The sequence below is a fragment of the Myotis davidii genome, unplaced genomic scaffold (assembly GCF_000327345.1).
Source record: "Myotis davidii unplaced genomic scaffold, ASM32734v1 scaffold497, whole genome shotgun sequence".
Lineage (NCBI taxonomy): Eukaryota > Metazoa > Chordata > Mammalia > Chiroptera > Vespertilionidae > Myotis > Myotis davidii.
Genome location: NW_006288434.1, coordinates 608,331 through 625,095, shown reverse-complemented (window position 1 = coordinate 625,095; position 16,765 = coordinate 608,331). Strand labels below are relative to the sequence as shown.

The window sequence follows — 16,765 nt, the reverse complement described above, 5'->3', positions numbered from 1 at the left end:
AGAATCTAAGTCATGATTCTGGCACTGACCATGCCTTTGTCTTTGGGCAAGTTAATTAACCTCTCCAAGCTTCAGTTTTCTCAACTCTAAAGGGAGGAAGATATTACCTGACTTCATCGAGTAATTGACACGGTCATAATAGAAGTACATAAACCATGAAGCCTATCTGGCCCAAAGCGCTCCTCACTGGTACCATTGCCTCCTGGTTGTCTTAATATACCAGCTTTACTGCCTCACTCATGGCATCACCATCATCTGGTTTCCCAAACCAGAAACCTTTGTGTCATTTTCAGCGGCTTCTTTTCTTTCTACTCATCTCACAAAATCACCCCATTCCTCTCAGCCCTGCTCTCGGGTGTGGCTCTTTTCTCCCTCACAAGTTACACTTCTCACAACTGCTCTCGCGCCATAGCCTCCAAATGCCCCTGATGGTAACATCTCCTTCAGTTCACTCTCACTACCCTGAGATCTTTTTCTTTAAGAAGCCCATGTCAGGAATTTGTTCATTCAGTCACTCGAATAAAAATATACCATCTCCCTCACCAGGAGCCAGACACAAGTGTTTTATGTTACATTCAAAGCTGTCTCATCTTGCTCTACACTCTTTTCGTGGGAGAAAGCCCTGATTGGTAATGTTTGCCAGGTCCAGTGGCAAATGCTACAGCTCTCGCCAGGGCTGATTTCAAGTTACCAGTGTGATAGCAGCCACCAGCACACAGAATCCCTGACAACTGAACATTCTGCTCTGTGATCCGGAACAGGCTGGCTCAAGCACACCAATGCTGTGTGTGAAGCCCTCCCCCCCAGCTTGCACACAGCAAAGAGTTCAATGAATCGCTGATGAATGAACGATTTGAAAGATTCACTCCTAAGACAGCTGACTTCCTCATCAAGTCTATACAGTACATTTTAATTCTAATTCCACCTCTAAAAAGACATGCTCTGACCAAACCATAAAAGGAGATAGAGCGACAATGACACCGAATGTGAAACATTACTAGGGATGTCTGAAACCACAGGTGTGCACTTCCCCTGTGAGGTTGTTTATTAACACAGAAAACTCATGTTTTCCTTGCACTTAATATTTGTGAAGATCACTTTATTTAATTATTGGAGCCTTTTGCGTCTAGGTTGGAGCTCAAGTATTGAGTCATCCTTGTACATAGCCCATAGCCCATGATCAAGATTAGCTATGAGTGGTACCTTCTGTAAAAATCTCCATTTCTGGGCAACTGAGTTCAAAATGTTCTTTTTGTGAAAAGTAGCCATAACCGGATTTACCAACGATGTAAAGTTACTAACAGTATATTATTACTAATAATAATGTAAGTCATTCCACGCATCACTGAAATCCAATGACTCAGAAAGACCAAGCTGTGAAAGAAACTGTGATGGGAGTGCGTGGCTCCCCACCTCTATTACACACACTTACTTAATAAACCGTGTCTCCCAGGAAACAAAAGGTGCAAGTGATCACCTTTGTCACCAGCGGTAAAGAGTTTGGACCTTTTATGTACATCAGAGAAGGCACAGCCGTGGCCGATGACAGAAGCCATCCAGGGAAGCGTCACCAGCAGAAATACATCACTTAGCACATGGGACGCTCATTCGTAGAGTCCACCATGATGCCACTTCACTTCCCTATTTTTAATAAATAAATCAGGGCCAGAGCGAATCTGTTTCTCCTCTTTGGTTTCAAGATCTGGCAGTGGTCGGCAAACTGTGGCTCGCGAGCCACATGCGGCTCTTTGGCCCCTTGAGTGTGGCTCTTCCACAAAATACTGACTTCTGCACATGGGCCACGAAGTTTCAATCGCACTGTACATGCCCACCTGCATGTGGTACTTTGTGGAAGAGCCACCCTCAAGGGGCCAAAGAGCCTCATGTGGCTCGCCAGCTGCGGTTTGCCGACCACTGTGTTAGAGTCAAAGTGAAATAAAAAGTGAAGTTGTTTTCACCTCTAGTCTTTTAGGATGTTGGTGTCTCACTTTGAAACTTGCACACTCATGTGAACTCTGTAATCCTAACTTTATTTCTTCACAAAATCTATTGTCACAGAAGGTGTTTTGTTCCTTTCCCTTTAAAACTTCATCAGCTGGTTTAATTACTTGTCCAAGTTTCCTGTAAAACAATGCCCCCCTCCTTCTGTGCAACTCTGCCATATCATATGCTGCTGTTATCTTTCCCACCAGATTTTTACCACAGTTGTTTAAAAACTATAATCTTTTTGAGGGTGGGGAAAAAATGAAGTGTAGTTGAAGAGACAGTAATGCCAAGAGATAAACAGAGCAGTATTACTTATCAGAATGGGTACGATTTTTGCCTGCTAATGAGTACAATATATAGCCTTGCAATATATACACGAGGGAAAAAAATAGCTTTATAACATATCAAGTATGCCACGTTATTCCAGCCATAACTGTATAGGATACGTATCTAGGCCTGAGAGTGTAGATAACAAAATATAAGTGCTTTGCCTGTCTAAACATGTTAAATAAATGAGCATTTGCTATCGCATTCCAATACATTGGAAGATGGACTTGCATAGTTAATTTTCTTTTTAATGCACCACACGTGATCATGTGAAGCCCAGAGCCAGAGTATATCTCAGTGTTTGAAGAAAGAGTTCTTTTCATTTAAACAAATCTTTATTTAAATAAGCCTTTTTGAAAAGGATCTTGGGCCTATCTTCTTTTCAGGAAGTTCAATCAGGGTAAATGGAGATAAAGAAGCCACATTATAAGGAACATTATATAAGTAAAAATCACTCAGCCAGAAGAAAAAAAAAAATGTCAACAGACATAAAGGGTGTAAAACTAATGGAATTTTGTCTTCACTTTCTAGATTTTAGGAGCTTTTATTTACTTGTTTTGTAGTTTGGGATCATCTGGTGTTGATATCATAAAGTATTTTGGGAAGAGACTGTTGAAGGGGGCGGGAAGAAATAACTTCTTACTTCCATAAGGTACAGAAAGGTAACTTCAGAAACTCACCTGAAGGAAACGTTTTCGGTTGATCCCTACCATGCTTGTTCTTAGGCGGGACACCATGTCACGATTAAGGCAAGCCCAGAAGGCAGAGTTGACAAAACTCTCTAGAGGTTATGTCTAGGCTTGTTTCTTAGTCTTCTCTTACTGTTGACCACTGACCAGTTCATTGAATGCAAGGAGTACCATTTTTCACATGGTAGGGAAGAGGAGTCCAGCTGTTGTCTTGGTCAAACACTACCCCCCTCCCCCACCTCAGTTGACACTGATGTGAAAAACATGAGAAGGTGCTTTTGACATCAATCTAATAACAGCAGGATGGAGCATTCTATGTCAATTCTCTCTTCCTCTTCTTTTTTTCCTTCTTAACAGGGGGTCAGCTTTGGTGCACAACCACGAAGGCCATCTCTGAGGGGGAAGAGCTAATTGCCTTTGTGGTGGATTTTGACTCAAGGCTCCAAGCTGCCAGTCAGATGACTCTTACAGAAGGGATGTACCCGGCCCGCCTGCTGGACTCAATTCAGCTGCTTCCTCAGCAAGCAGCCATGGCTTCTATTCTGCCTACAGCTATTGTCAATAGTAAGTGCTGAGTGCAGTAGCCCAGTGCAGTTGCTTTGTAGTGGTGATGGTATTTATGGGGAGAAAAAAAATGTCTACTGACAGGCATCCAGGGACAGACTCTACGTTTCAGTTAATCTTCTCTCTAACTCTGTGTGTGTTTGCTTCTCATGTGAGTGTATATAAAAAAAAAAAATACTTTAATTCATTCATTTCAGGTTGGATTCCTGAATGTCACACACAAAAAGCTGACATTCTAAACCAGTTAAACAACATTCAAGGCTACTGTGTAGCTGTGAGAAGCCCAACAACTTTCTTGATGCTTTTATAGTAGAATGCTTGTGGTATTCTTTAAAGGCAGTAGAGTTAAAAACTTAAAGGAAAAGAATGCAATTCACATTTTGATTAGATGGCCAGTCATTGTGCCTCAGTGGTTAAGAGGTCCCCTGTTCTACCCTGGGTCAAGGCACATGCGTTGTGGGCTCTATCCCCAGTAGGCAGCATGCAGGAAGCAACTGATTAATGGTTCTCTCATTGATGTTTCTCTCTAACCCTCTCCCTTCCTCTCTCTCTAAAATAATACATATATTTTTTTAATTTTTGATTAGATACACTAATAAAGAGGAAGTTTAGCCTGGATAGATCAAGACATCAGCTAATACAAAAAAAAATACATAAAGTTTAGAATGCTTTATATGGAGAATTTTTAAATATGCCCTGGCAAATATCCTTTTATGTTTGTTAAAATGACTATTGAACTTAGGTTGTATTTCTTAAACACGCAAAGTGACACTGTGTGTGACAGAAAATCAGTGACCTAGGAGTCTGAAGATCTGAGCTATACACTCAGCTCAGCTTTTATCTAGCTCTGTGAGAAAACATGAGTAGCAGTTACATCTGAAGAGGAAAATAGATTCTAAAGCTAGTAGGTAAGTAAAATATTACATTTAGTCAAAAATGTCCTTGAAAATCCCTGAGACTCTGAATGATGCAGTATGGAAACCTAGAGACTGCAATGTTGTCTTGATATGAATATATATTTATGTATATTTACATACATAGATTCAGCAATAATTATATTCTTACTGTAACAGCATCCTGTAGAATAAAGACATTTTCTTTCAAGGATATGTGAGATTAGTCTGTATCCAACCAGTGGATCCAGAGGACCCAAACCAAGCTACGATTTTTGGATTTCCTTCATAGAAATGTAGTTATTTTCTTTAATGAACCTTTACTTTGATTCAGATAGTGAGGAACGTGAAATAACAGAGGCCCAACTTGAATTTGAGGCAAAAAGGTTTGTTCCCAGGGACCTTAGGGGTACCTCAGATGATTGTGATTCTCCAATGTGTGAATGTTAATTGTAATCATATTTAAGATTATACTTGGTTTGCTTGCTGTAGCAAGATAACTATTAATCCCAAATAAATCAGCATAGATGCATACGGCCTTCATTCTCATTCTGAAATAAGCTAATCAGTTAAACTCATCCTGCTTAAATGGTCCCTTTATTAAACAATGTGGCCCTCTGGATAATGTAAATGCAACTAACTTGGTGAGAGAGGCTAAATAATAGACAGCGGTAGCATATGATTTTGTATATGATCTTAATTTGAAATTCTATCTTGCATTTGTTGTCCTTTTCATTCACTAGAATTTGATCCTTAGTTTTTTCCTCATCTCCTCAACACCATCACCTTCACTAACATGGATTTCACCAACTATACAATTTACAAATCACAAGTCAGCTCTTTCTGCCAAGTTTTAGACCTCTGTTGCAACCTCTCCCACGTTCCTCTGTATTTTTTATAGGAATTTTTAAACCCTATATATATATATAATGTGACCATGTATCCTAGGGTTCCTGGATTAGCTCCTAAATGGGCAGCAGCTAATGCGTCCCTGTGTTTTTGTCTACAGAGGATATATTCCCTTGCAAGTCCTGTGGCATCTGGTATCGGAGTGAGCGGAACCTGCAAGCCCATTTGATGTACTATTGCAGTGGGAGACAACGGGAAGCTGCTCCAGTGTCAGAAGAAAGCGAAGACAGTGCTGCTCAGACTTCCAGCCTGTGTCCCTTCCCACAATGCACCAAGACTTTCTCAAATGCCCGAGCTCTAGAAATGCACCTGAATTCACACAGTGGTAAGTGCCTCCCATGTTTCCTCTATTGCTCCAGGAGACCCTATTCTTTACATACATACATGCATACATCTATAGTCTAACTATATCTACAAATAAGATTAAAATCTAACTGGCTGGATCAGCTAGCTGGTTATGTTACTTATTTTCCACTCAAGGACTTGGGTCTGAACTCTTTTCTAACAGCTACTGTCCTCAGATTGCAGGCCAATTCATTCTTTCTTTCTTTCCTTTTTTTTTAACTGAAGTAAAATAGCATCATTTTAGAAACTCTCAATACCCTTTGTACATTGTCATTAATATTCATTGATTTCAGTGTCAAGTGATCTTTGCAAACTGACCATACTGTTATCCACATGGCAGGGAAAAAAATAGGTATATAAAAAGAAGTATTTGCTGAATTGGAATAAAGCTGTCATTTTGATAGGTCCAATTAAAATCACACTTGAGAAAAATTAACTTTTAAATGTGGATCTATAAAATGCTCTTGACTTCCAGAGTGCACATCATAACAGCTTAGTTGATTTTTTGACATAAAATCACTTTGAGTCCTGTTTTTAAATTCCTTAAGAAAAATTAGTCTAGAAAACAAATAAGTGTGTTTCTGTTTTAAGCCCTCTCTTAACAGCAAGGTGGCAACCATTCCCATTTATTTTGGAATTGTAGGCCCAATTGTTAGTCTCATCACATAGTATTCAAATTTTCCTATTTTTTTAAATTGAAGCTAATAGAATTACATTAATTTTAGATATCTCTAGGAACATTCTTGAGTAGGGCAAAACAAGTTTTGGGAATCACAGTTCTTCAGCACCTATAATACAAAATTTGTAGGCTATTTCTGGGTGACTTTCTTCAGTATTTTTGCTGCAGGTGAATAAATAAAAAACTGAAGTTGGTGCTGAGTTGTAAACAAACTAGCTCCAACCTCCAATGTTCTAGTGCAGCACAAGCTTTTGTCTTTGAACCTATAGAAATCCGCAGTTTCCTTTCTACTCATTCTCTTCCCTTCCCCTACAAATGAGCTGTCTTCATGTAGGTGATAAAGCAGGGGAAGTAGAAACAGGTTGGTGGTCTCAGATGGTAAGTCACATACAAAACAAAAACGGGGATCTTTTCCACTGGATAGAGGAATGAGTATTGGATTACTTAAGGAGAAAGACAGGGATAAGAAATTTCTTTTTATAGCAATAAGACCAGGTTTCTCTGCCATGTTTTCACCTTATAAATATAAAAAGCAATTCTCATTTTAGTCTCGAGTACAGAGAGGATGAGCCAAGCCTGATTTAACTATAAACCAACAAATAGGGACTAGAGCTAACCTTAATGAGTAAAAGTGTCTGGATCTCAATTTCAGTGCATCCGGGGAAAGGGATCTCCCACTCCACCACTGAGCAATTATCTAGAAACCAACTGGGTGTCCTGCAACTCAACTAAATTCTGACACTATCTACCCAGAGTTAGCATCCGATCCCACCCGTTAAGGACTCAAGACAACCACCCCAGTTCAGGTGTTAATCGCAAGTCCAGATTGTTACCTGTGCATCTGACCAACTGGTGGCTATAAACCAGAGATTGCCAAGACCACTTCCTTGGGTTTGAATCATTTATTGGAATGGCTCATGAAACTCAGAAAACCCATTTATTCACTAGATGACCAATTTATTATGAAAGGAAATAACTCTGGGACAGAGAGATGGAAGAGATGCATAGGGCAAGGTATGGGAAAAGGATGAGGAGCATCCATGCCTCCTCAGAGTATGTCATTCTCCCCTAATCTACATGTTCACCAGCCCTGAAGCTCTTTGAACCCAATCCTTTTAGTTTTTTATGGAGGTTTCATTACATAGACATTCAATCATTGGCCATTGCTGTTGAATTTATTCTCTAATCCCTCAACCCCCTCCCAGGAGGTTGGGGGTGGGGAAAGACTGAAAATTTCAATCCTTTAATCTGGATTTCCTTACCCTGCCTCCTCTCCCCCTCCCCCCCCAACAAGCCTCCAACCCTTAGGTTACCTAGGGGCTTTCCAAAGGCCACCTCATTAACATAACAAAGATGCCTTTATCATTTTATCACAGGAAATTTTAAGGATTTTAGGAGTTGTGAGCCAGGACCCCTGTACAAAGGCCAAATATATATAAGAAACAAGTTAATAGCACAAATTGTTTCTGGTGAAAATGGGTTCTTGCAGAGTCACAAGAAAGAAATTTCAAAGGGCACATGCTTGGGAGAAGTTTAAACAGAGTGGCAAGATTTAATGGGGTGAAGGGAAATGATATGCCCTAGGGGATATAGAGGGCAGGCAGGTTCTAGCAGCAACTGCTCCTAGATGCTTGATAATCCTCCTGATAGTCTTCATTTTTGGAAGCATCAGGATTGCTTGGAAACTATCCAATCTACTTCCTGAGTTTTTCCCGGACTTGAGCTGTCCCCTCCCAGCCCAACCAATCCCTTTCCTGGAGTTCTGTGCCCTTATCCAGTCTGATTCTTTTCCCAGCTAGGCTCTGTCACCATTTTGGCTCCTACTGTGCATGTCCCAAAGTTTTGCTGCCTCATCTGGTTTCTACTGCCCATGCACTTACCTCCCCCATGCCATCTTGGTTTCTACTGCACATGTGCCTCGCAAAAGAATTTCCCCTGCTGTTCTTTTTGTTTGTTTGTTTTTAAGTATGTTTTTATTGATTTCAGAGAGAGAAAGGGAGAGGGAGAGAGAGATAGAAACGTCAACGATGAGAGAGAATCATTGATCTGCTGCCTCCTGTATGCCCCCCTACCGGGGGTGAGCCTGCAACCTGGGCATGTTCCCCAATCAGGAATCAAACTGTGACCTCCTGCTTCATGGGTCAATGCTCAACCACTTAGCCACATGGGCCGGGCTCCACTGTTGTTCTTATCCCTTCCTCGGTAATCCTGGCTAATGACCGGTGACCAGTTCTTCCTGCCCACGTCTTTGGAGGATGCAGTAGTCCCCTACGGAGCCTGTGAATACAGTAGCTTCCTAGTGAATGAGGCTCAATGTCAGATTCACCTCCCTAGTAGATTAGGTTTAATATCGGATTCAGCTCCCTGGTTTATTAGGCTTAATGTCTGGTTCCCTTTGCTTCCTTCCTTTATTAATAACTAGCTAACTACTTACACTAACACCATGAGATTCTGAAAGATTTCAATTCATTCCCGTTGTATTGAAGGCATTAGGTCATTGTAAAGGTTCCCATCATTACAAAACCAACGCATGAAGTTCTCAGTATTCTTATTTTGTGTGTCTCTCCAGGAGTGAAAATGGAAGAATTCCTCCCCCCTGGCGCGAGCCTGAAATGCACCGTCTGTAGCTACAATGCTGATTCTGTGATCAACTTTCACCAGCACCTGTTCTCCCATCTCACTCAAGCTGCCTTCCGATGCACGCACTGCCACTTTGGCTTCCAGACTCAGAGGGAGCTATTGCAGCACCAGGAGCTCCATGTCCCTGGGGGCAAACTTCCCAGAGAAAGTGACATGGACCACTCCCCCAGTGGCACCGAAGACAGCTTACAGCCAGCCCCAGACTTGTTGACCAGAAGCGAACTCCCCCAGAGCCAAAAGGCCATGCAGACTAAAGATGCGAGCTCTGACACAGAGCTGGACAAGTGTGAGAAAAAGACTCCGCTCTTTCTCACGAACCAGAGACCGGAGCTACAGCCCACGGCAAACAAACAAAGCTTTTCTTACACGAAAATAAAGTCTGAGCCCTCTAGTCCAAGACTTGCCTCATCTCCAGTGCAGCCTAATATCGGGCCTTCTTTCCCTGTGGGTCCTTTTCTCTCTCAGTTTGCTTTTCCCCAAGATATCACGATGGTCCCTCAGGCTTCAGAGATCTTAGCCAAGATGTCTGAGCTGGTACACCGGCGACTGAGGCACGGGAGCAGCAGCTACCCTCCCGTCATCTACAGCCCCTTGATGCCCAAGGGGGCGACTTGTTTTGAGTGTAACATAACTTTCAACAATTTGGATAATTATCTGGTGCACAAAAAACATTACTGCAGCAGCCGATGGCAGCAGATGGCCAAGTCCCCGGAGTTCCCCGGCGTCTCAGAAAAGATGCCCGAGGCCGTGAGTCCCAACACCGGCCAGACCTCCATCAACCTTCTCAACCCGGCCGCTCATGCGGCCGACCCTGAGAACCCGCTTCTGCAAACATCCTGCATCAACTCTCCCACCGTTTTAGATTTAATGGGGCCCAACGGGAAGAGCCACGACAAGGACTTTCCTGCTCAAGCTAAGAAGCTCTCCACCTCCAGCAGCAATGACGATAAAATGAATGGGAAACCCGTTGATGCAAAAATCCCCAGCGGCCCCTTAGTGGATGGGGAGAGTGACCCAAACAAGACGACCTGTGAAGCTTGCAACATCACCTTCAGCCGGCACGAGACGTACATGGTCCACAAACAGTACTACTGTGCCACCCGCCACGACCCGCCGCTCAAGCGATCTGCTTCCAACAAAGTGCCTGCCATGCAGAGGACCATGCGCACGCGCAAGCGGAGGAAGATGTATGAGATGTGCCTCCCTGAGCAGGAACAGAGGCCGCCGCTGGTCCAGCAGCGCTTTCTGGACGTGGCCAACCTCAGCAGTCCCTGTACCTCCGCTCAAGAACCCGCCGAAGGGCTCGGAGAGTGCTACCACCCGAGATGTGATATCTTCCCAGGAATTGTCTCCAAGCACTTGGAAACGTCCCTGACCATCAACAAATGCGTCCCGGTTTCCAAATGCGACGCTGCCCACGCCAGTGTTTCCTGCCTAGAGATGGACGTGCCCATCGATCTCAGCAAAAAGTGCTTATCCCAGTCCGAGCGGGCCACCACGTCGCCCAAACGGCTGCTGGACTACCACGAGTGCACCGTGTGCAAGATCAGTTTCAATAAGGTCGAGAACTACCTGGCCCACAAGCAGAATTCCTGCCCGGTCACTGCCCATCAGCGGAATGACCTGGGCCCGCTCGACGGCAAAGTGTTTCCGAACCCAGAGAGCGAACGCAGCAGCCCCGACGTCAGCTATGACAGGAGCATCATCAAGTGTGAGAAGAATGGGAACCTGAAGCAGCCTTCCCCCAACGGGAACTTATTCTCATCCCACTTGGCCACCCTGCAAGGCCTGAAGGTCTTCAGCGAAGCCGCGCAGCTCATTGCTACAAAAGAAGAAAGCAAACATTTGTTTCTGCCGCAATGCCTTTACCCCGGAGCAATCAAGAAGGCAAAGGGAGCCGACCAGCTTTCCCCGTATTATGGGATAAAGCCGAGCGATTATATTTCTGGTTCTCTCGTCATCCATAACGCCGACATCGAGCAAGGCACAAATGCAGAGAATGAATCTCCCAAAGGCCAGGCTTCCTCAAATGGGTGTGCTGTGCCCAAGAAGGATTCCCTGCCTCTGTTGCCCAAAAATAGAGGCATGGTCATAGTCAACGGTGGACTGAAGCAAGATGAGAGACCTGCCGCCAACCCACAGCAAGAGAACATTTCCCAGAACCCTCAGCATGAAGATGGCCACAAGTCTCCCTCTTGGATCTCGGAGAACCCATTAGCCACGAATGAGAATGTCTCACCAGGCATGCCCTCCGCGGAGGAACAGTTGTCCAGTATAGCGAAAGGTGTGAATGGCTCCACCCAGGCTCCGACCAGTGGGAAATATTGCCGGCTGTGTGACATCCAGTTCAACAACCTCTCGAACTTTATAACTCACAAGAAGTTTTATTGCTCATCACATGCAGCGGAACACGTCAAATGAAACAACGAGCTAACTAGAGACATCAGTCACCTTTGGTACAGTGTTTAGTATGTTGTGCTTCCCAGTCCAGAAAGGTAACAACAGAAACAAAAGCTGTTGTGAATTACATCTGGGCAAATCAGGAGAGAAGTCATGATGGCCGAATTGAAGACTGAAGGTGTAATTTCATTACAGTCCATTAGTAATGTGTATTATTGGTGCCATTTTCAAAAAGAATTAATTTATTTTACCAGCAGTATTCATAGCTGTGGTTATGTTATTTTTTATTTAAAAAACTTTATATTAAAGTCATTTGTAATGTTATTGTATAGTTATTGTGTAGCACATATGGTTTGCACTGTATAGTAGCTTTTAAAGAAAATAGTCACAAACAATACAGAAAAGCATTTTAGAAATAGCTTCAAAAGCACTTGTGTACCTTGAGTTCTTCTTATATGCTGTTGCAGATAAACGTATATGCTAAAATATAATTTGCAAAGATGTTCTAAGTACACATGCTATAAGTTCGCCTTAAGATTTCAATTCTTGGATAATCAGGCTCTGTTTGCACTTTATATTTTAGCAGATACAGTCTCTTAGTCACTAGGCTTTGCATTTGTATGTAGCCGTATGTTTCTGTCCATTTTCTTAATCTTAAACATGTATGTTAAATGAAGATGGCAATTTTTTTCTTGTATAGTACTTGTATTTTCTTTCGCTGATGCAGCTCTGTCTCAATTTTTAAACCTTTGCTGTTACATGCAATACTTTGTAAAGAATGAACAAAATTACTGGAAGCAGTATTGTAAGTAAATGAAGTAGTATTAATCAGTTTTATCTTTTGAAAGGCACAGTCTAAATCGAAACCCTGAACTCAATGCTGCAAGTATGAATTTAATTCATATATAAGATCTATTTAAATATAATAGTAGCAATACTGCACCTGGTGATCACAAAGATAATGTTCTACTTCTGATAGAAATAATTTCTCAACAAATGTTGTTACTATGCATGTATATGGATGGAATAAAATTCCAGATTGTTGGAGAAGTTTGGCATACTTTTTCTTTCTTTAAGATACAAGAGCAACCCCATGTATGACAAGAATAGGTTCCCAACAGCATTAATAGCTGTAATAACCAGTAAAGCAATAGATTGTCCTTTCTGTGTGCCTAATTAATATAACTTATTATATTAAAATGAACTGGAGACTCCAGGTTCTGAAGCTAGAAAAGTTCTTCATTATAACTATATATAAGCACTATCTTTTTGTTCCCTACCTCCTCCACCACTGTAGCAGAGAAAAAGAATTTAGACACAATTTTATGAATGTCTAAAAGGCTTACAGAACATCTGCACAAGAACTGGCACAAAGGTTGGTCAAATGCGCCTAACTTTTAGATGGAGTTTACAGGAGAAAGAAGTTTGCATTTGGAGGAGCAGTGAAATGTTGTGGTAGAGTGCCTCTGATGAGTAAAGATGCACGCATTTCATGCTTGCAATTTGTGAAAGACTAGATTTCACACATCTCATTTGTACATTTAAAGGGTTTGCATGTTGAGGGGGACTGGAGAGCAGTGTAGGTTATGGAGGACCTAGTGGGCTCCCCAGAGGGGTTGAGATATGATTCCATAGGCTGGATGACACCCATTGCCAGTCAAAGGCAGACTGCAGTCCACAGTGACTTTAGAAACATCCTGATCTGGAAAGGCAATTGCTTCTCCTGTCCCTGAGAAGCACTATCTGCAGAGAGATGATGATGCACCATTAATTGTCCATATCGGATGTGGTAACATAACAAACCTAAGGTGCCAGCCTCATAACATATAAACGCTGGCACAAAACATAAAAAATACTGTGTTGTCAAGGCCATTTTTCCAGTTGCTTGTTGAGAATAACTATCTTCCTATATAATAAAAAGCCAATATGCAAATTGTCCCCTCAACCGGAAGTTCCACCAAGAGTTTGACTGGGAGTTTCATCAGGGGGCAGGGCTGGCCTGCCAACCACCCGCAGCCCCTCCCCCTGGTTGGCCAGATCCCACCTGTGCAAGTATTCGTATACTAGATGTCTAGTTGAATATAAAATTTTGACCTTAACTAACATTTTTTCATTTCAGGTGACTAATTAGGGAGGTGAACAGAATTTAGATGCTTAAATGAGTCTTGCAAGAATCTCTCAAAGTATCAGGTGCTTGGGGACCCACAAGGATGTTCATAAAGATCTGCTCAGTTCTCAGGTGGGAACTGGCAAGCCTGGGTATTCTTTACGGGACTTTCTTCTCCAATCTCTTCCTTTTTGTTGTTTTGTTGGGGTGATATTGTAATAAATTATACAGATTTCGGGTGCACACTTCTCTAATACATCATCTATATATTGTGTGTTCACCACCCCAAGTCAAGGCTCCTTCCATCACCTTTATCTCCCTATACCCTCTTCTACCTTGCCCTACTCCTCCCCTTCCCCACTGGTAATCACCATGCTGTTGTCCAAGTCTATGAGTTTTTTATGTTTGTTTGTTTTTGCTTAATCCTGTCACCCTTTCCCAATCTCTTCTTCTTTAAAAAGAAAAAAGAGAGAAAGAAAATTATCCAAGCAACATTTCTTTATTGATCACCTAGGATTTTACCCACCATTTGGGGAATGAAGGCAAAAAGGCATACTACACGATTGCTTCCCTAAAGGAGCTTACAATCTGGCTCAGATTAGTGCTATTAGTGCTTCTTTACACTATTTCCTTGTTACAATCACTTAGGCAACATTTTCTAAATGCCAACATATATGTCATTTTGGTTCACTGGGCCTCACTCTAGGTAAATTAAAGACAGTTCCTGTTTGTGGGTTCTGGGAATCAATACCTTTTCAAATCTGTCCAGATGGTTCCAATGTATGACACAATGTGTTAGGAAACACTAAGGACAAGAGATGAAGGATGAGTGAGACTCAATAGAGTGGAGAGATAAGAAAAAAGGAAACCAATATGGAATGAAAGAGTTGGGGAAGACTAGATGGGCAGGGTAGGATCTAGAAAGGTGGGTACAATAGTAAGGAAAGCTACCGGTCCTTTTGAGAACCTTGAAATATATGTGAACTATATCCAAAAGAATATTGCAAATATTGTTTATATAGTTAAAAACCAGTTCTACTAGCCATTCACAGAAGAAAATAGCGGAGATTGAAATCATGACATTCAGACCAGAACTAGACCCTTGGAGGCAAGCAGCGGTGGGGAACTTCCGGCCTGCAGGCCGTATAAAGTCCCAAGAAATCATTTGGTCTGGCCCTGCATTAGGGGTGAAGTAACAAAATGTTAGACCAAATATAGCAGGCTGATTTTTAAGTGGATAATTTTTTTATGGCCCACAAATGATATTATAAATATCCAAATAGCCCTTGGCAGAAAAAAAGGTTCCCCACCCCTGGTATAAAGGAAGAAAATGGTCTTTCTACATGTGGGGATCATTGTAAATAATAGCATGAAAGTAGACTGTGAGGGTAAAGAGTAAAAAAATTTTCAAAATAAGAGGACTCAAATTGAAAGGTAAAAGAAAATAAGGGTATAAATAAGGGCTCTGGTATCACAAGACTTTGAAAGGCAGCCTGAGTAAAGTTTATGGGTTTGCCTTGTACCTTGCTTCTTAAACAGAGTCATGAAAAGAAAATTTTTCTTGGGAACAGTGATAGATTGACTGTGAGGCTTAGATGCCTCATGGTTAGAAGGCCATAGTGTTGGTCCACATGGGGGTAGTGGGGTCTTACTCTCTGTAAGTAATCCCCCACTTCGCCTGGAAGGACACTGGTGATGGCCTTTTAAGGCCCACTAGGCTAATCTCCGAGGCCAGGACTGTGGTTGCAAATATCTTTCCTGCCAGCATTTGCTGCAAACATTTTCACAGCACAACTGTTGGCCGGAGGCAATTTCTCCCTAAAAGATAAAATAACTGGTCGACAGTTTGGCTTCCTATCTCTATGGACAGAGGCAACAGACGATGTATTTGAGCTGGTTGTCAAGGTGGTTTAATTTTTCCGTTGAGAAAGTTCTCGCAGTGCTCCCATTCTCATAGGAGGTAAGTCTTAGCCAGATTGCATGCTATTCTAGAAAATGGTTAAAAATCCATGTTTGCAAATCCTTGGTGAGCACAGTCCTCCCTGCCGCAAAAGAGGCGGCTGCTCGTTCACACAGTTTTCAAGAGCATTACTTATCCATTGGTTAGTTGGAAACGCTCTTGATGAAGGAAGAAATCCAAGTATTCAAGTGAAAAGGAAAAAAAAAAAGTGCCATGCCGAAGGAGGAGACAAATCAACAAGCAAAAAGAAAAAGAAGTGTGATACTATGAACAAAGGTCTTCAGCGATGATATATTTTCATTTTCCACAATAAAGTACTTTTAATTCCATGACCAGGTGGTGTCTTTTCCTCCGTGTGTCATCACCATGCTCCTGTGATGCTCCCGTTTCTTCATTCCTGTTTCTTTTACGGCCAGATTGCCTTACGGCCAAGTCGCCCTGCGGCCAAGCTGTTTGGGGCGAGACCACCTGAACGGACCTCCTCGCATCTCCATCCTTCGTCACACCTGCGGAGACCCTCTCTCTCCACCAGGTAACATTCTCGAGTTTCGGGGATCGGGCCCGGTGTCTGGGGGCCCGTTACTGTGCAGCTCCTGGCGGCGGTAAGGACAGGCTCTGCCCGTCGGCGGGGCAGGAGCAGGGACGGAGCCCCGGGAGCTGGGCCCCAGCCAGGCGCCTCAGAGGTGAAGCCTCACAGCAGAAACGGGGGTCCCCAACCTGGGAATCTCCTGGGGCGTCACTGAGACCCGAGTGTCATTCATTCGCATGCGTGACATTCGTAAACAATGCAGCATCTGAGCGAGCAGGTCTCCCCTGCTCACTCGGGACTCGGTCATGAGGCGGAATGGAGCCCGACGACAGCCGGACCCAGGCCGGGTGTCTGTCTGGAAGTTAGTCTGAACCTGATTAATTCAGAGGATCATGCGAAAGCAGGCACAGGCTAGGCGGAAGTTTACCCTGGCACCGCCCAGAACAAAAAGAGTTTGCTCAGGACATTCATAGAATAAACTGTTTTCAAGAACCTTGGCAACCCCATTTTGCATACAGATAATATATTCGTGTCAAACGAGCTTTATCTTCATATTAAAGAAGGTCAGAGCTTGTTTGCTTGGCAACGCTGCTTTGATTATTCTTTCCGTTTTCTACATATGGCATAACCTGGTTTCGGATGGTGTAAAATGTATCCAATCCACTAAGTTCAGAACCTTTTTTTTCCATTGAGGGAGGCCAGTAACCCTCAAGAAAAAAAAATTAACACTAATTAAT

At 42.7% G+C, this 16,765-nt stretch overlaps 1 protein-coding gene and 1 pseudogene across 1 annotated transcript in view; one reads left to right on the top strand and one right to left on the bottom strand.

Annotated features, from left to right (window-relative positions):
- Positions 1 to 3,050, bottom strand: part of LOC107182560 — a 51,930-nt pseudogene extending 48,880 nt beyond the window's left edge.
- The window catches only part of ZFPM2 (zinc finger protein, FOG family member 2), a 331,407-nt gene extending 318,925 nt beyond the window's left edge, over positions 1 to 12,482 (top strand). Inside the window, exons 5-7 of the mRNA XM_006760253.1 lie at positions 3,360 to 3,566; positions 5,469 to 5,693; positions 8,962 to 12,482. Coding sequence (XP_006760316.1) covers positions 3,360 to 3,566; positions 5,469 to 5,693; positions 8,962 to 11,453 — 2,924 coding nt within the window. The 3' untranslated portion in view covers positions 11,454 to 12,482. The remainder of the gene's footprint in view (positions 1 to 3,359; positions 3,567 to 5,468; positions 5,694 to 8,961) is intronic.
- Positions 12,483 to 16,765: the final 4,283 nt, after the last annotated feature.